At 38.9% G+C, this 20,687-nt stretch overlaps 1 protein-coding gene across 2 annotated transcripts in view; it reads right to left on the bottom strand.

Annotated features, from left to right (window-relative positions):
• The window catches only part of LOC121322958 (UDP-glucose:glycoprotein glucosyltransferase 1-like), a 47,277-nt gene extending 35,837 nt beyond the window's left edge, over nt 1-11,440 (bottom strand). For both annotated transcript variants that reach the window (XM_041263616.1, XM_041263615.1), the window contains exons 1-11: nt 11,361-11,440; nt 10,228-10,366; nt 7,338-7,420; nt 6,951-7,081; nt 6,287-6,399; nt 5,390-5,564; nt 4,876-4,972; nt 1,776-1,854; nt 1,228-1,328; nt 984-1,083; nt 65-125 (exon numbers count right to left, since the gene is read on the bottom strand). In XM_041263616.1, coding sequence (XP_041119550.1) covers nt 65-125; nt 984-1,083; nt 1,228-1,328; nt 1,776-1,854; nt 4,876-4,972; nt 5,390-5,564; nt 6,287-6,399; nt 6,951-7,081; nt 7,338-7,420; nt 10,228-10,366; nt 11,361-11,394 — 1,113 coding nt within the window. In that variant the 5' untranslated portion in view covers nt 11,395-11,440. The remainder of the gene's footprint in view (nt 1-64; nt 126-983; nt 1,084-1,227; nt 1,329-1,775; nt 1,855-4,875; nt 4,973-5,389; nt 5,565-6,286; nt 6,400-6,950; nt 7,082-7,337; nt 7,421-10,227; nt 10,367-11,360) is intronic.
• Between the last annotated feature and the right edge of the window lie 9,247 nt (nt 11,441-20,687).

The raw sequence follows: 20,687 nt of genomic DNA on the forward strand, positions 1-20,687 counted from the left end.
TGGATTAGGTGTTCGTGATCACTTCACAGAAGTTAAGACAGATACATGTCCCCTTAACACCTACCTTCTGGTTTTCTTCCACTTCTTTCCTGAGCTCAGAATTTACCACAGTTCTTGTAATGGACCTGGAATAGAAAATAAAAAGAATTAAAAAACGATTAAAGTTTGTTCCTCTTGAAAAATGTTAACAAAAGACTTATGGAAATCTAATTTCTTCTCAGTCTATTAAGTTCATGTGAAGTATAGTGCTAATTAGGACTATTGGCAGCTCATTTTTCTTGTTCTTTTAATTAAGTGCATTTTGTTTTATTACCATAGTTTTATAATGATATCCCACTAGCTTTGTGCTTTGAGTGGGCTTAAAGTGTGCTTTATTGAAGTACATTATAATGGCGTTTGCAATCACTTTGAAAATCGCTGTATTCTACTGTAACAGCCCATGTTCTGTCTGAAGATGAAGTTGAAAAACTACCAATTTTTCAAACATGAAATGTGTTAAAAAAAAAAATTTAAAAAATTAAAAATAACCACATCAAGAACTTCTGATATTTAAATGTCAAAAGAGACGCAACAATACAGTATCAAAGGCAGAACTAAACTTCTCAGCAGCTGTGCTACATGTTACAATTCATCCAGTGAAGTACAAACTAAATGACTTGGTCAAGCCAGTACAAAAAGTGGTCTCAACAAAGCGATTGTTAAAGTTCCAGTTAATGCAGATGTTTTCCTTTTTAGGATTAAGATGTATAAAAAAAAATTGTAATGCAAATGAAAAGGTTCGGCAAAATACACAAATATACAACAAGTATGTCAGTAACCCCACACCCTGGTGTAAATTCAAAATCAGACGGATGAACCCCATGGATTTTTGGGGTGTGACAACTTTGCAAACCCACACACCACAAAAAAAAAAAAAAAAAAAAAAGTATATTTAGAAAAGCATCACTACAACTAAATAAAGCATAGCCAGTTGCCTGCATTACCTGGCCTTGTTAGGGAAGTTCTGGCTAAGATCCTTCATGACTGTCAGAGCTTCGGCTGAAGGAGCTGTCAGGATTCGAGCTGCTGTCTGGAAACTAAGATCTGGAATAAGAGGTATTATTGCATTTATTATATTATTAACCTGTGACATTACAGTTAACCGACACTGCAGTCAACAAATGCTGCCCATTACACTGGACATGAACACTTTGTGATACAAAAATATTGAACCCATGTTGCAAATACCTTGCAACTGCCAGACCTTCAAAGGCGCCATCTCATTGGTACTTTCCACAAGGTGCTTCCTTAATTCTTTGAGTTGCTCCTGCAAATCGGAGTACAGAGTCCTAAACAAGAGAGAAAGGTTTGAACACTGAAGTTAAATGTCACCAGTAGAAACTCACTGAGATTACCTTCTCATTTTCAAGCATGTCCTTCTCTTCATTGCATGTAAGAAAACCATTGATTTTGTATTACTGTTACCAGATTTCACTCCATACTCAATACTAGATAAAATGGATCCTCTGCAACATGCTGCTCTAAGGTTAACAACAAATGAAAGCCTCACTACACGTTTGTCTCACAAACTACGGCTTTATTCTACATAATTAGGTATGTTTTAATGAATATACATAATGACTGTTTTCATGGAAGAAAGATGTAAACCATATTCAGACCAAAATATATTAAATAATTGATAGACACAGTACAATCAAACTGTTAAATTATTTCCAAATCAGACCTTCACTCCCAAAATGTTTTGGCCAGTAAACACAATAATTAGGAGTTCTTACTTCAGTTTTCCAAAGAGAAATCCCTGAACTTCATCAACCGAGTCATTCTCACCATACAGTGTAGCATTTACTTCAGCCCCTGCAATTCAAAATCCAGCATTTTACACAAATGTAACATCATATTCGAACATGGTTTTTCTTCATATACAAGTGCCTGTTATATAAGCAAACCAAATCCCCCAAATTAACAGCTTGCTTTTCAGAAATTACAGCATGCAATGTAACTGAGAGCAAACTGAAAACAGTCTAACAAAAAACAAACACGAGGAGCGACCTTTATCATCAAAGGATGGCACAGTAAAAAGTGATCACTAGAGAAAACTGGGATGTCAGCACAGTGCAGTACGTTGCTCTTACAGTACTCTGTAAAACATGAAGACCTTATGTTTAGGGCCAAGGAAAATTCACAGAACTTTTTCAAGAAATTCACAAATGACAAAAACAAATAACATTTCACAGAAGGGCCATTTTATTTAAATAAATAAATAAATAAATAAACAAACAAACGTCTATTGTAAGTTGCCTAAAATTAATAACACAAAGAAAATCCCCAAGGCTGAAACATTTTAACATGTAAGGTAACTTCTGAGTAAACATTTACATGGTAACGTTTAAAACCATCTTTTAAAATGCAACAAACAAGGGTCATTTAAATGTGCTGGTTGGAAAAAGCAACAAGCAGATAAAACTGATTAAAACAAAACAAGGTTAAATGGCAAATTGTCAAGTTCTGTAAAAGTTTAGAACGTAGGCTACATTCATACAGTAAGTAAATCGTGCTACTTGAGCAAATCGACCTATATAAAATAATCTGAAGTACAAGAACAGGAAAAACAAGAAGAACTCGTAAGCGACTTTATATCCATCTAGTGTGCTGTGCACACACACACACACAAAATAATTCTGTCCCGAGAGCAGAAATCAACTAGTTATTTGTTGAAGGCCAGCATCGTGCATCTTATTGCAGTTTCAACACTCATGGTTTGTCTGTGTAAAAACCTGTCCATACGCGGAACCTGCTAGTTCTGCATCCACGGAGTTTGGTGGAATTAACAAAAAGCATTGTGCAATTTTTACCATGTTTGGGAATCTGACTTCAGACCTCACCCAGAGATCGACAATATTGATATTTTTGTCACTTTCAGCAGCATGGTGCTTGTAAGATTCAATTTCATCTATACAGCTTGTGAAATCAGGGATTGCATCTAGTGGCAAAGATGTTACATCCAAGACTAGCACTTCTTGTGGGTTGAGAACTCGAATAGCATTCAAAAAGTTTGCTGCTGGTTGAAAAAAAAAAAAAAAACGGTCACTGGATTTTCCAGCATCAGGGCAGAAGTAGTCAGAGAGTTTGGTTGCCAATTGTTTAAATACACCTTGTCTGTGCTTATTAATTGTTTCTGAATGGCTGTGACGTGCTTTTGCCTGCCCTTCATTCCAATGAAGCAAGTCCATTACCTTGCTGTAAACAAGGTGAATTTGAACCTTTCGTGCTTCAAACCATGTAAGAAGACCCATGAATAGTGTTGCATGTTGTGCAATGAAAGGCATGTCCGTGTTGGATTCTACTGTCAAGCAATTTGTTCATTTGTTTTAGAGCTTGCATGTCTGGTGTTAAATCAAGTTCTTGTTTTACAAACTCTTTGTAGACGTCAAGGTTCTCACTGTGGAATTTGACAGCTTTGAACCAGGTGTTCCATCGTGTAACAACTGGCTCTGGTGGAAGACTCACAGGTCCCACAATTCACAACTCTTTCATGATTTGTTTTCTAAGAGGGCAGGATATGAAGATCTTTTTCATCAATGCCACAAAGTGGTCTACACATGGAACATGTTGATGCCATAGATCTCTGAGTAATGCCATGATGTGTGCATTGCAAGCAAGATGGATGCAGTTTTGGAGCAGCCCTTGCAGGGTAACTTTATATGCCTTAGACATGTAGCTGGCACTGTCTCTGACAAAGGCAGACTCAAGGTTGAAACCAATGCCGTACTTCGCTATCGTTTTAATGAGAGCCTGACCTACTGTTGTGTGGTTATCAGCATCAATTGCAGTGTATCTACTATGTAAGCTGTAACTCCCCTGAATTAGCAGTAGTAACGCACTGCTGGATAAAAATAACATACAAAACACAATTGTCTTGATCATCAGTGGCCTCATCGCAAACAGACTCAAAATCCTTCAATTCCACTTTTAAAAATTCTTCATGTGCTGTTAGGCAGGGGATTTGGGGATTTTTGTAGTTAACGAAACGTCATAGTTTTTCATTGTCTAGCCGCTGTATCAGTATGTTTGCTGCACTGAAGGCTTCCACTAATTCAAACATGTTGACATTACGTGCTTCTCTACTACCTGTGCTCTTTAAATAGCCCTGTGATTGTGACCTGCTTGTTTGGCAACTGTCCAGCCTGAATTGCTAGTTTTATTTTTTTGTTTGTGTACTGTGCTGTCTAAATACTTGTCAATAGACTTTACATGTTGAGCAAAACAAAATAACACCATCTGCATGCAGCGTCCCCTTTCCATAGCTCTGAGCGCAATGTTCTGCCGAAATGAATTTTGCTTTTTTTTTTTGTTAATTATCAGCTGTCTGCATTTTTATTGTTAATTATACACTGTAAGCTAATACATCTGCACAATGTAAAACTCCCGCTTCTGAATTGTATGTTACATCATTGCACAGTATGAGGAATTCCTCCATACTGTACAATGACATAATAGCATGAAGCCGGTATTTGTTTGAACCCATTCCCATAGTAACAAAAAACTTGTAAGCTTGTATTATTGTTGCAGACATTTCTATGTAGTTGTCTATGGTTTCTACATGATAAAAGCTGGTGAAGAGTTTAAAAAAAATGTTTAAAAAAAACCAAAAACATGGTAGGCAAAAATAAAATTTGAGAAATCGTGAATTTTCCGTGGCCCTACTTATGTTGTTATGTGAACTTGATCCCGGTGTGAATAAAGTATAGTATTAGGCTTCACACATCCTGGCTCAGAAGTGGACATATCTTGTATACATTGTCAAGTAATTAACATTAACACAAGACAAACTTGTTGGACTTTGAATATGAAAAAAGCAGATTATAAACAGCATACCTTGAACCTGAGTATCATCCTTGGCTTTGTACTCTTGGTTCTTGATTGCCAGTTCAACGCCATATCCGGAGAGGAACACTTTACTTTGACCGGGATTCTGTCATTTCAAATAAACTGTTAGTAACATACAAATCCCCAAACAATGCTGCATTGGCCAGAATTAAAAATGAGGTTAGAACTCATTCAAAAGTAGGCACGTTTGAACTAGACCATATAATTCCCTCAAGATTACTTGCTAAATAATTCTTCTATCACACTTCATCACATGTGAATGCTAGTTTTCCAGCGAAAACAGGTAAAATATATGTGACTTAAACACGTAATTTCGGATAGTCTTGCGCCATAGGGCATTTAACAAATAAGTAGAAAACAAATTAAAAAGAGGATGTTTTCACAAAATGTTTACTGTATAACATACCAACTTCAGCAGCTCAGAAACAATTGGTTTAATATTCTAGTTAGCTCACTATTATTATCAGCTCATCATTTTGGGAACTATGAATAGGATACTTACCACAATGTAATGTCTGAGGATGTAGGTGATCTCCCCACCGTTAGCCTTTGAAACAAGGAGTTGATGGAATTTGGAAAACTCTTTGTTGCCCATCTGAGCGTACAGAATAACCACGGGGGTGTCTGGACTTGAGGACGGAAACCTGTGATCTCCTTTAAACAGGTATGGCTTTGGCCTAGGAAAAATGGAATATGAAAGCAACAGATTATACAACTGTACAGTATGATGCATCCTTCAATATGCAGTTTTGGTGTATTTGATTTATTATAACACAAAAAACATCTGATGTCATACAAGTGTGCAATCAGATGGTTTAAATTATGAGAAACAAATCATATAATTTATACATAACAAAAAACATTCAGAAATAAAAATCAGGTCAAATTAAGAAACTTATAATAGTCAAATATTTAATCTAGTGCCTTCTTATATAGATCAAACGTTTGTCTATTTCACTTAGGATTTTTTTCTAACAACCTGTATACTGCCAGGAAAAGCCACCACTGGATTTATTACAGCATTATGGTAACCTGTGATTCAAAAGTGACTTCCTAAGCTGATAAAATGTTTCTGTTATCTTTATTTTCAAAAATCAAAAATTGGCAGTAATTTTTTTTTTGTTTTAATTTAGGCCAGCAGTTCTGAATCCTTCTCTTCTGCTAAATCAGCTGTTTAATGAGCGGGACAGTCCCATCTAAGCTACTGGGATGCTCTAGCACACAAGTGTACACAGCATTGACTTAATACTTCCTTTTCATAAGTCATTTTGACATAGTATAGTAGATGTGGACTGCTGATCATCCAGTCATTTGCTATCTAATGCAGTAATCAGTGTTGATGGGTCTATAATATTTTTCATTTAAGTACCGGGCAATGGTTAAAATCATTTCAGTATACCTCTCTGAAGCGGTCTCCAGCAGGGCTTTCAGATTGTCTTGATTGCAAGTTGTTTCACCATGAACACTGAGGAAAGCTTTGCATCCTGAAGGAGGGGGCTCATTTGCAGCAATCTGTGCAAAACAAAACAGCATGACCTAGATTGTGGGCCAATTCATAGTAACAAGGATATTGACTATTAATATATATATATATATATATATATATATATATATATATATATATATATATATATACACACACACACACATATACATATATGAAAATTCTGAAACAAAATATATAATTAAGGTGTTTATCAATTCCAAGTTAACCTGTAAATGTGTAATTTAGCAGGTATCATTTATACTCCAGCACGTTTCTGTTTCAGGGAATTACTAGTGGTACAAAACACTAATGTGCTTGCTTTGTCTTTGTTTTGGCTGCAAATCAATAATTTACAGCTTTACTGGTGGGTTTACAAGTTATAACACCTTACATAAACAAGTAAATCAGTAGCACACATACTCCCCACCAAAGCAATTCGCATAGGACTGTAGACAACAAATAATGCCTTCTTAACACTACTTAAAAAAAAAAAAAAAAGGACTTCATTATCAGCATAACTGGCATTACTGGTACATTCACTTACAGCAGATTCTGACTAGCTCAGGAATGCACTTACCTGCTGAAAGGACTGCACTGTGGAAGAGTATGCACGTAAAGAAAGGGCAAACTTCAGCATGTTGAGCTGCAGATGGGTGAGGAACTGGCTGGCTCTCTTCAGTATCAGGTGATAGTAAGAGTGATCAGTATCTGACAGGTAAAAGAACAAACTGTTAGAAATCACTCAAGCAGAAAACTGAAGCACAAGAGAGCATAGATTCACTGACTGTCCAGCTAACTCCATTAAACAGTGCTTGAACTGATTATATATATATATATCACACACACACACACACACACACAACCCTGCAATTATATTTCAAACTGGCTAAATAAATAAAAGGAATACAGGGTAATAATGAAAATTACAGTATATGTTTGTTTTAAGCATTTAGGAAAAGAGTACCTCCATGTTCATTGGGACCAATTTCTTGATTAACTTCCACAAAATCCCAGAACATATCCTGGCTTTCTTCTGCTAAAAATTCACTGTAGTGCGGGAAAAGGGAGGTTACTGTGATTGCTTGTGCTTTTCATTAACCAAGAGAGAAATGACTTCACTGCACAGTAAATAGAGATTTTAGGAGAGAAGGTAAATCAACAAGCTGCTGACAAGCGATTGTTAAAACACCAAGCCAAAGGGTAAGCAAATCAGTTGAAATCTTAAACGGGTGGAATAAACAGAGTTTACAAAATATAATCACTCACCTACAGTGCCTACAGAAAGTCTACACCCCCTTTCAAAATTTTCACCTTTTGTTGCCTTATAGCCTGGAATTAAAATGCATAATTTTTTTTTTTTTTTTTTTCATTTATCTACACATCCTACCGCATAACTTCCAAGTGAAAAATATATTCTAGAATTTTGTAGAAAATTAATTAAAAATAAAAACTGAAATAGCTTGGTTGGATAAGTGTCCGCCCCCTTTGTAATAGCAATCCAAAATTAGCTCAGTTGTAACCAATCGCCTTAAAATTCACACACCAAGTTATGTGGCCTCCACCTGTGTTAAATTGTAGTGATTTACATGATTTCAGGATAAATTCAGCAGTTCCTGTATGTTCCCTCTGCTGGGTAATGCATTTCAAAGCAAAGACTCAACCATGCACAACAAGGAGCTTTCAAAAGAACTCCCAGAGAAAGTTGTTGAAAGGCACAGATCAGGGGATGGATATAAAAAAATATAAAAGGCCTTCAATATCCCTTGGAGCACAGTCAAGACAATTATTAAGAAGTGGAAGGTGCATGGCGCCACCCAAAACCCTCCTTAGATCAGGCCGTCCCTCCAAACTGGATGACTGAGCAAGAAGGAGACTAATCAGAGAGGCTACCAAGAGGCCAACGGCAACTTCGCAAGAGCTACAGGCTTTTATGACGAAGACTGGTCAAAGTGTGCAAGTGACAATAATATCCCAAGCACTCCACAAATCTGGCCTGTATGGTAGGGTGGCAAGAAGGAAGCCATTACTCAGGAAAGCCCACCTTGAACCCCGTTTTTGAAGTATTAAAAAAAACACTCAGGAGATTCTGTAGCCATGTAGCAAAAAGTTTTGTGGTCCGACGAAACTAAAATGGAACTTTTTGGCCTAAATGCAAAGTGTTATGTTTTGCGCAAACCCAGCACAGCGCATCAGCCAAAGAACAACATCCCCACTGTGAAGCATGATCATGTTATGGGGATGTTTCTCATTGGCAGGGACTGGGGCACTTGTCAGGATAGAAGGGAAAATGAATGGAGCAAAGAACAGAGAAGTCCTTGAGGAAAACCTGCTGCCCTCTGCAATAAAGCTGAAACTGGGACAGAAGTTCACCTTTCAGCATGACAACAACCCAAAGCTACACTGGAGTGGCTAAGGAACAAAAAGGTTAATGTCCTTGAGTGGCCCAGTCAGTGCCTCGACCTAAATCCAATCGAAAATGTATGGCTTGAAGATTGCTGTCCATCAATGCTTGCCAAGGAACTTGACAGAGCTTTAACAGTTTTGAAAAGAAGAATGGTCAAATATTGCCAAATCTAGGTGGGCAAATCTGGTAGAGACCTATCCCAACAGACTCACAGCTGTAATTGCTGCCAAAGGTGCTCCACCAAGTATTAACTCAGGGGAGGTAGGGGGGTGGAGACTTATTCAATTATGATCTTTCAGTTTTGTATTTTTAATATATAATTTTTTTCTCAAAAAAAACTTTTTTCCCCTTAACAGTGTGGAGTATGGTGTGTAGAATGGTGTGTGGAAAAAAAATCCTAATTTAAATGCATGAAACTGAGGCATTGAATCAAAATGTGAAAAAAGTTCAAGGGGGTGTAGACTTTCTGTAGGCACTGTACATATCATTTGGATTCCATTTCTCATTACATCCTTAAAACAAACTTTAAAGAGTTTGAGATCAGCATGGTTCATAGCTATATTTTTTCTCAACTTATAACTTATGTCCAGTTATGATAATAATGTGTGACTACTAAGAGAGGCAGACGTATTTGATTAGTCTCACCTTCAAAAACTAAAGCATGTTTTAATGGACTTTAGAGGAAAACATATTGCTATGAACCATGCTGAGCTCAAACATTTTCAAAATAAGCTTTAAGGATGTAATGGAAAACAGAAACAATACAAGAATGGAAGCCAAACATGAATATATGGTTATTTTGTATACCTTCATTCTCCCTTCAACTTTACTTCAATTAAATAAACATTTGTTAACACTGTAATCATAACAAACCTTAAAGTTAGACAGGATAATCTTTTCTGGTAATCACCATTCCATGCAGTACAAGTTTCAAGCAGTGACACCATTTGGTTCTTTGCAAACTCGGTGATTAAATTCTACCTGGGTTTCCTCTTGTTGCTAGTTTGTAAATATATACCAAAAAAAGATGTCTTGTAATAATCGCTTTTAGTTCCAATTTCTTAGTAAACTGTTGCAGACACACACCATTCAATCATGGCGATAACTAGCTATCAAGTTGTTTCCTCAGTTGTTTTTTTGCACCATCAATGCTGATGCTCATGTAAAAATTCTGGTAAAGTACAAAAGATTTGCAGGCTGAATAGTAAATGCCAAGCAGTCATATAAATACTACCAGCTTCAGCGTGAAACCTAAATTTGACCTCAGTAGAATGCCATCTGGTTAAGACACTTCATGCAATGGCCCACTAGTTGTGTTGGAAACAATTACAGAAGCCAATGAGAAAGTACTTGGAAATCCAGCTGTATCCATTAGTTCTTGTTTTATGTAGCCAGGGAAAATCCATTAACTGGAAGCAGATGTAAACCGTTTTTGACAAGACAATCTTACCTTGCTTCAAGCAACAGGGGAGTTGATGGCCATTTTGCGGTGAGACTAGTTGTTACACCTTTGGAGTCACCCATTACAGGGGAAGCACAGAGCCAGGTCAGTATTGAAGCCGTTAGGATCCCCATTTTATAAAACATACCTAGAAATGAAATACCAAACATTTAAATAACTGGTTTGCTGACGTGTGTGTGTCTGTTTTCTGTCTGTTGTGTGTTATTCCTGCTCTGCAGACTAATATAAAGAAGCTGTATCTGAAATACAGCCACAACAGCACCACTCGTAAGTTAGTGAGTTAATCACGCAGTGTTCACACAACCCAGCAAACAGTCACCGAGATACGAGGCAATGAGAGTTGCAACTTAGTGAAATGTCAGCAATAAACGGGTGTTGCTGTATTACCTCTTTCAAATATTAGTTTTGCATTAAAAAGTCCCACTCACTCACTCGGAAAAAACAAACAACGCTACAAACCAATCAACGCAGCAATCGTGGCCGTCATGTTTATCCAATAAGCGTCCAGCTGCTGTACATCCTGCTACAATGATAGACTAGGCAGAATGGTGAGAGCAAAGCGCTGCCTACCCTACTACGAGTTTCAATGATTTTTGCAGGTGTATTGAATCCTTACAGCAATTGTACAGAAATTAGGGCTCCCTCAATATCTGTAAAGTATGTTAAATCTGAATATTTTGTTAAGACGTCAAATGCAAAAGGTTAGCGAAGGAAAACTAAACCTTTTATTTATGTTTGTAAATTAAATCGTTATGGCTGCTGTGTGTGTATCTGTGTATGTTTGTATTTTAATTATATAGTTATGCTTGCTGTATGGTGTTATTATATATAATATATATATATCTATATATATATATATATATATATATATATATATATATATATATATATATATTGCACGACTTGTAGATTGTCTTGTAGAACACAAAAAATACAGGCAGTGACCAGTGTAATGTAAATATGTAAAGTGAAACAACATCTACTCGGTTTGAAAAATTCAAGCTTGATTCCTTTTTTGAAAATGATTCTTCGCTTTACTTTAACAAATAAGGAAAAACACCACTGTCCTCCAAATAAAACTTGCACCGTTGTATCTTACTTTTAAATCAAATTTTACTCACCGAACCCGGCTTTTCTTCCTCTTAAAGTCGCCATGTTTGGGAGGTAATGTAATGGGGTCCTGTGTTGCTACAATGTCTCAAAATGTGCCATTTAATACATAATTTTCTAAGGCAGATTTAGGCTACATGAAATGTAGTCATTAAAACGTTTTTTTTTTGTTTGTTTGTTTTTTTATATGGTAGTTTATTGTCAGATAGCATGATATAAACTATATTTTGATTTCTGGCAATATCTACCGTTATAGATATCTGATTGGGACTGAGAGCGAACCCTGACTCGCTGCATTTTCTTTGACGTACATGGCTGTCGTGACTTACAAGACTGAATGTCTCTGTTAGAGCCAATCTGGCGACCGCTGTTCAGATAGTTGAGCAAAAGCAGCACACTGTGAATGGCTAAACCATTTGGTAACATATTTCAAAGTCGTCACAGCAGTATATATATATATATATATATATATATATATATAGATATCTATATATATATATCATAATATATAGATATATATATTAGTTAATTATAGATATATCAGAATATATTTTTAAATATGTTGACATACTATAGAGCCTCTAGTTTACCATAATCCCCTATTACCATAGTTCCCTTTCAATTCAAAGACAACTACCAATGGCATTACGTATTGGGATACGCTTACCCATTGGGTAGATGGTGCTGAACTCTCTGTACCAGAGCTGCCGTTAGGCCCCTTCCTGGGATGATGCACTTGGTCCAAAGGAAGCCATTGCTCGTTTTCCTTCTCAAGACGGTACGGTAAAACCTCTGTGTTGAGCTGAGCGTGTTGATAGAAAAGATATTCTCGAGTTGAATCAAGTCGATTGTATTTCCCTTGCGTTTGTCATGAAAGCTGGCTCACCGCGTTCCCGTAATCAATGACTTTGAAAAAACAAAGCCTTTTGGCCTTTCTGTCTTTCAGCGGCCTCCTCGCTTGCGTGGTAGGCCGCTCTTTGTATCTGTCTGTCGTGTGTGAGCAACTGCATGTGTAGTCATCCGCGAGTGGTTGTCTATTCTTCCTGAGAGTACACAGTTCCTCCAAAGGGCTAGGCCTTGCCGTACCCCCGCCTTTGAGTGACTCTTCCAGCTGCGCTTTCCTCCACGGGGCTAGGCCTTGCCGCATCCCCGCTGTCGAGTAGATGCTGCTGGTTGCGTAGGCCTGCCCACCTTGGTGAGTCAGGCCTTGGAAACAAATAGTGTGCTCTCCCCTATATTATCTTTCTACTGTGTTTTTGCTGTCTGCTTCAACTTGCCCAACGCGGCTTTGGCCTTGTGTCCCCCCGGTACACGCTACACGCTGACTAGGTGTGTGTGACCAAGCTGTTAGGGTAGGCACGTTTGCATAGCCCCCCCACGGTGCTGGGTACCCACTACACTAGTGTGGGAACGCATGATGTTGCACGGTACGCGGTACACAGTGCGCACAATGCTTCGGGCGTGCGGTGCACTGTGTCAGACCTAGCACAACAGCTCACCGTGCTGCACGGTACTCGGATGCACACGATGCTTGGTGCTACACTAGTGCACAGGCATATGGTGCTGCACAGTATGCAGTGCACAAGGTGCCCACGGTTCTCAGTGCACGGCCCGTGGTGTTAGACAAGCGTTGGCTCCTCGCCCTCAGAAGTTTTCGGCTTCCCCAGACTTCATAGAGGAGGTACGCTCCTCCTCTTATCATCCAGCTTCGGGTCCTAGCGTGTTAAAACAGGCTGCACCGCTTGCCTCCTTAGAAGGTACGGATGAGCTTGGCCAAGCGAGGTTCCCCCCGGTAGACCCTAGTTAAGGCCCCGCCAGTTGGTGGTTTAGCTATCGGACGACAGCGATGCAGCTATCCAAGGTTGCCTCTCCCTGTTTCAACAGGGATCGCAGGTCACCCTGCTATTGTGCCAGAAACTATTGGGTTTGATGGCCTCCGCCATATTGACCAATCAGCTGGGTCTGCTTCGCATACACCCACTAAAGCGTGGCTCAATGCGTTCCACCTCAATGCCAAAAGCGACAGACACCATCGGCTGACTGCATGTTACCTGCGCGAAGGTGTGCGATTGGGAGTGGTGTTGAATCGCCAAGTGGTGATGACAGACGCCTCCAATTTGGGTTGGGGATCGGTCTGGGAAGGCAGAGGAGTACGCAGATCCTGGCTGGACTGCCGGACATCCCTACACATAAACATGCTGGAGTTGCAAGCAGTATCCCTTGGTCTCCACCACTTTCTCCCAGTGCTGATCGGTACGCAAGTGTTGATCTGGACAGACAACACAACAGCATATGTCAACCACCAGGGCCTTCAGGCTATTAATATGGGCTCAGAGGAACTTGCTGTCCCTACAGGCAACGCACATTCCCAGAGCAGTGAACTGGGCAACGGACCTCCTCTCCAGGAGCGGTCAGCATCCATCAGAGTGGCGATTCCACTCTCAGATAGTGGCGCACATTAGATAACGGTTCAAGAAGGTGCTGGTCGATCTCTTCACCTTGGCAGAGGCAACGCATTGCCCCCTATGGTACTCCCTCCACCACTTAGGTGATCAACTCGGCATAGATACCCTAGCGCATGAATGGCCCAAAACTCTTTTGTACGCTTTCCCGCCTATACAGCTGCTCCCGGCTGTTTCTAAAAAAGTCTGGTTAGAGCTATGGGTCTGGCCCCTGAAAGGGACTGCTGGCTAGCCCTAAGGATAGCAGATGTGGTTGTGGGTACGTTGCAGAGCGCTAGGGCAGACTCCACTAGGTCATTGAATACCTATGTGGAGGTATTTCCAGGCTTGGTGTCTAGCTAGAAGCCATGACCCCATATCTTGCCCTGTGCCAGTCATCTTATAGTTTCTACAAGAACTGCTTCATGCTGGTAGGTCACCTTCCACCTTGAAGGTGTATTTAGCAGCTAACTTTGCTTGCAATGCCTCTGTAGATTCATTGTTTCCAGGCGCACATTTTTTGGCTACCCGCTTTCTTAAAGGTGCTACTTACGCTCTCTAGGAGGATTGTTCTCCCCGAATGGAGCCTTAATATTGTACTGGAGGATCTCACGAAGGCCCCGTTTGAGCCCATACACTCCATAGAGCTGAAGTACCTGTATTTGAAGACAGCCTACCTCTTGGCTATCACCTCCGCTAAGCAGGTCAGTGAGCTGCAGGTGCTGTCTGTGCACAGCTCCTGCATGCGTATTTGGGAGGATAGCAGCAGGGTGTCTGTGCACACCAACCCTGCTTTCCTTTCCAAGGTGATCACAGTCTTCCACATTAATCAGTCTGTGGAACTGTAGTCCTTCCATCCACTTCCATTTGCTTCAATGGAGGATGAGAGAGAAAATTTCCTCAGCCCAGTACGGGGGCATTGAGATGCTACATGCATAGGACAAGAGCTCTGCATCAGTCTGACCAGCTCTTTGTCTGTCACGGGACACAGACCCAAGGCCAGCCCCTCTCTAAGCAGTGTCTGTCACATTGGATTGTGGATACAGTCTCAACTGAATATACTAGTGCTGGCTTGCCCCCACCTGGTAGGATAGCCACTAGAGGGTTGGCTACATCTTGGGCCCTCTTCAGAGGTGTTTTGATGTCTGATATTTGTACTGGCTGGGCTGCGCTGCATACCTTCTCCAGGTTCTGTCTTAATGTGGTAGACCCTGTCTTGCGTTCTGTAACCACAAGGGTCCTTGAGGGTGTAAGTTCACACCACTAACCTTTGGGTTAGACAGTGCTTGTGCATCCCTCATAGGCAGCCATTCCTTCTTCCTCACGATGGCTCTGGTATTCTTATCCCATACGTAATGTCATTGGTGTTCATCTTCGAATTGAAAGGGAATGTTAGGTTACCATAACCCTGAAAGAGATGACGACCACCAACTGCGAGGTCGCATCGGTCGCTCTCACGAGTTCGAAGGAAAGAGAAAAATGGCTTACTTTGGATGATAGTTTTCTCCCCTCGGTGGACGGGACCGAGTGCATCATCCCAGGAAGGGACCTATCGGCAGCTCTGGTATAGAGAGTTCAGCAATACCTACCCAATGGGCAGAAATATCCCATATTTAATGTCATTGGTGGTCGTCCTCTCTTTCAGGGAACCAGGGTTACTTTAAGTGACCTAATGTTTATCTACATTCCCTCTTGAAACCTGCTTGACACTATGAAACTGACAGCCAAATTGGTAAGCTACTGGTATATATTGCATAGGTCAGTGGTTACAAATTATCTCAAAAAGTTCTATTGTAGATTAGGAAGAAAAACAGAAGCAGGGAGCCACTGTCTCACCGAGATACTTACTGTTTACTCTTAAAGTCACATAGAGGGTTCAGGCAGTGATGAGCTGAGGGTTCAGTTAGTGATGAGTTGTGCTTCTTCTATTCTGCTTCTGACTTCTGCTATGATGTTTGCCTTAGTTTATAGAAACAGCAGTATGTCCAGATATCTTGGGATAAAGTGAATATTAAATACCTTTCACTTTCCACTGTTAAACATGCAGACTTGTTTCTAAGACCTTATTCTATTGGGGTAGTTTTCTGTTTTCAACTTTAGCCTATTCATTCTTTCTATAAATATTTGTATTTATATTTATGTGAGTCATAGTTGAAATTAATGTTTAGGACTCTCCAAAACCCCTTGATTTGATGAGGAATTTTAACAGGAATTGGATATGCTTTATTAGTACTGAACAGCCATTTCAACTATAAAAGAACATCATGGAGCAATGTGACCTACAACATACATCCAATTTCACCACAAAGCAGGCAATACTTTGCACAGTGAAACATCTTTGGACTTGAGTAAACGATTTCTACAGATGAAAGTGGGTATGGATTTTCTTTTAATTCCCTTCTGTGACTTAAAATAGGACCAAAAAACTGTTCCTTTAATGATCCTATCAGCTTTGACCTTCATTCAGGGAACAGGTGAAATTGTTTGTCCATGTGAGTGATGTCAACTACAAGAAACAATATATGGCAGTCACCAGCCTTGAGCTGATATATGGGGCAGACACATAGAAGTGATTCACAGTATGTCATTACAGAGCTCAATCATTGCAGGTTACAAATAACACACCAAGATACATTTCAAATAAAACTCTGCATTCGAACTATTTGTTCAACAAAACTCTGCATTTGAATACACTATTTGTATATGCTTAGATATGAGAGTAGATACATTTTAAACATGGCCTATATTTTCTAGCACTTTAAATCGTGTTTTAAAGGTGTTTACTCCAGTGAATTCCTTGCTGCTTTTACAAAAGGAACACACAAATGGAGAGGGCTTAAAAGGCTTTGAAACTTCATTGTTTGGTTAATTTTGTAAAATTACCAGATTTTAATTACAGACTGCAGCAAAAAAATAAAATAAATGCATAGTGTACCATGTCTGCTGTAAAATAATAAAAATAATAAATTTAATGCATGATCCAGTGTTGGATGTATGTTTCCCGAGGGCTCAAAACAATTAAAACTATTTTTTCAATGCAGTCATTTTTAGTGTTGCATATAGAGCGTGCATTGAAATACCCAGTAGACAACCATGCATTCTTATCATATAAAGGAATATACTTAAATGGTAAAGTATGGTATGGCATTATAATGCTTCTCGTGCTGATCTACTTTGTTAGTAAATTACTCTTATCAAAGTCTACCAAATTAAAATAATGGCAAAGTGTAGTAAAGCACAGTGAAAGCATGATAAAGCAAAGGTAAGAATGGTAAAACCTAGAGTGGTAAAACATAAAGGTAATTTTGCTCTCAAAATTAATTTACTGTATTTTTATTTTCTCTCATTTGAATTTGCTCTTATTTACTACTGATTTTATTGTATTTTATAACTGTTCTTATATGTGATATTTTATAATGTGATACTTTGTAACAACAGTAGTCGCCCTGGATAAGGGCACCAGCTAAGAAATTATTATTATTATTATTATTATTATTATTATTATTATTATTTATTATTATAATAATAATAATAATAATAATATGGCAAACCATGGTAAAGTATGTAAATGCATAGTATTATAATGGGAAAAACAGCAAAATTACTGTGGTAAACTGTTAAGGGTATAGTATAGTAAACAATGCAACTGCTATTATTTTGACCAGACCAAACCAGCTGAGCTCATAAGTCCTATTCAAGTGAATTAGAATTGACTTCCAATTATATTTAAGGTACCGGTTCCTTTTACCTCTTGGCATCAACTGAGGTCTTCTGATGCAGATTATCTTGTTTCATCTGTGTCCAGGTGTCTCTTTTGGGTTGTAGAAACCTGTTGTTTCTGTGCTGCATATGTTTATAAATGCAATGAATGCATGTAATTCAACTGTGCAATAAGTTGTGAAAGTAATGCATGCTACGGGTTGGTTAGAGGGATTTTTGCCCATGCAGGGGTTATAAATAGGGCAGCATGTTCTTTTAGCACTAGACTACTCCAGAATACAGAAGCGTGGAGAACCTACCGCTTGGAGAGCTATTGTTGAGTGCCAAAATAAATGTGGACTGCTGATTTTTTACTTGACTTGTTTTACAACTCACAAACATTTGGTAAATACACAACACATTCTTTTTGCTCAGAAACTTTAACTATTTTTTTTTTTTTTAACTTGTCAGTTGACCAGTGATAATGAGGCTAATTTGCTTAATTTGTAATCTCTGTTTTGTATGTATTTAACTTATTTGTGAATAAAAATGTATCTGTTTTTGCAACACCCAGACCATAATTAATTAGGGTCTAAATAGGGGCTAGGTCATAAATGGGTACTCCAGGGATTAAATAGCACTTCCATTAAAATTTATATTAAAATACTTAAGACACACAGAGATTTACACTTTTACAGGTCCAGTATCAAGGATATCAAAATAAGCTTTACAAGCTATATAGTCTAATCTCTGGGCTTTTACAAGAGTGTGTCTGATAGTTTCTATATGCAAAGGCAGTCTTCAAACAGGGAAACATTTTACAATGAAGTTCCAAAATGGATTAAACCAAGCCCACCCATGTAAAATTGGGTTGTTAACTTGGTTCACAGAATCTACAAATAATGAGCAGTACTTTGGTGACCTTGTAAATTTGCTAAATAGCCCTCCATTGGTAAAGTTTAGGATGACAGCTGAGGCGAAGTGCATCAGGGGTCACTGGTGCGTGGTGATCTGTGGATTACCTGCCAGCCTAAGCCCAACCTACCCAGGCGGCACTCAGCCAATTGTGCCCCGCCCCCTAGGAACCTTCGGTCATGGTCGGCAATGACATAGCCTGGCTTCAAACCTGCTATCTCCAGGCTACAGGGCACTTCCTGCACTCCACGCAAAGCGCCTTAACTGGATGTGCCACTCGGGAGCCCTGTGAAAAGAGGTTTAAAATCAAAACCCTTTCAGATTTCCCATGAGGCTAGCAATCCTCAGCAACACAACTTGGGAAAATAACAACTTCTGATTGGTTAAACAGCATCACATGACTATGCGTATATATAGCGTATAGCAACTAATGAGCCGTTCACACTGAATAAATCACTACGCACCACGCATTCTAAATTCCATGACAAACTGCCATTTTATTTGTTATTAGTTACAAAACCACAGCCAAAAATGAATGGCATTTGACCAATTTCCTTTAACATATTTGGGGATGAAACTCCACATAACTGGTACAACACCAACTTTCTGAGTGAAGACAGCAGTCATAATGAAAAAATAAATAAAATAAAATAAGTGCACCAGCAACACATAACAGTGGACGAGGAACAGCTAGATGAAATAGAAAAAAACAAACAAAAAAATACAGTACGGGTCGATAAATGTACTTAAAGAAAAAAATATGGACATTCATTTTATGGAAATAAGTCCAAAAAATCTAATTTTAGCTGAAATTAAAAAAACATACAAATATAATACATGTTCTTGTTAAATGTATCCTTGTGTACACATTTGACGAGAAGCATGGATCTTTACCCCACTCTGTCACTGTTTAAGTTTAAAGACTTGTTTGTTCTACACAACTCCATATATCTTATCTGTTTTGCAGTATATAGGTCTCATATGAAATGTACAGTATTTTTATTTCAACATATCTGCTACTACACTCGTTTAAACAAATCTCTGTTTCAGACAGCAGTGCATTTCCTTGGTCATTTCACCTGAAGGATGTTTTTGTCCACTGCCTTCAAAAGCTTCTGTCCTGTCATCAAACAACCAGCTGCTTCCCCAATTGACTGATATGCTTTCAGCCAGTTACATGCTTTGATCCAGAAGACATTGCCGAGGTGAAATACTTTAGTGCAAGTGTAAGACTTCCTGAGAAATGTCTTTAACCTAATGTTGTACCAGATATCATGTTTTAAAATGTAAATACAAGTTTACTACAACATGTTTCTTTCAAAACTGCACATTTGAGACCTGTGTAGCCAATGCATGTTTTTATTCTGTAGTGCTCCTCTTGGCATGATAAGGAGCTACAGTACTGTATACCAGTTGATGTTCTTAGGCTTTTAATGTTGTTCTAGCAGGCATATGCAGTCATCAATTGCGGACTGAGTTCCAGCATCAACATAAAAACTTACCGCAGTGTAGGTTCTGTACAGAATGTTAGCTGGGGGCCAAACAGATCACATTAAGCATTTCTGGGACATCATGAATAAATCACATTATCTGTGGCTATTGTGTGGTATTCGTTGTTATTTTGGTATTTCACCATGCACCGAACTGTAAAGGATGAAGCTCAGGGCTGCTGGCGCGCTCAGAAACTTTACTACCAAAGGGATCCCTGTTGCAGTTTGTGACCTAGTGCCAAAGCCTGGCTTTGAGCATCAACAAGGCCATCCCTGTTATTTATAACACAGCACTGAGAATGGAACAGGACAACCTTTTAACACTGATGGTGAGGTGGAACGCTCTGTTCCAAGGTCTAATTGAACTGTATATCAATTCTGACAGGATTGGATATTGCCATTTTGGGGAAGGGGAGCTTTCTATGGTAATGGGTATAAATACTGTAGACCAGGCACAAAAACAGGATTTACAATTCCAACCTTACATTAAGGACCTATTCATCTGGTTCCATTAATCTTGAATTACTGTGAAACCAGACATTAGAAGTGCTGTATCGCTATACATGTGTATGACTGGTCTAGCACATTTTGCTAAAGGCTTTGGGGGCCTGTACTCTCTTGAGGAATCAATGCTGTCTTGTGCGTTGCTGAGTTCAGGTGTTTTGGAAAAGCCTAAATTAAATAAATCCCATATGCTGTTGGCATCAGTACCATTACATCTCATCCCTCTGATAAATATTACAGCATTTCAAATTGACAAGGTGCCTAAAGAAAACATTAAGGCAACTAATAC

Source organism: Polyodon spathula, chromosome 11 (genome assembly GCF_017654505.1).
Source record: "Polyodon spathula isolate WHYD16114869_AA chromosome 11, ASM1765450v1, whole genome shotgun sequence".
Lineage (NCBI taxonomy): Eukaryota > Metazoa > Chordata > Actinopteri > Acipenseriformes > Polyodontidae > Polyodon > Polyodon spathula.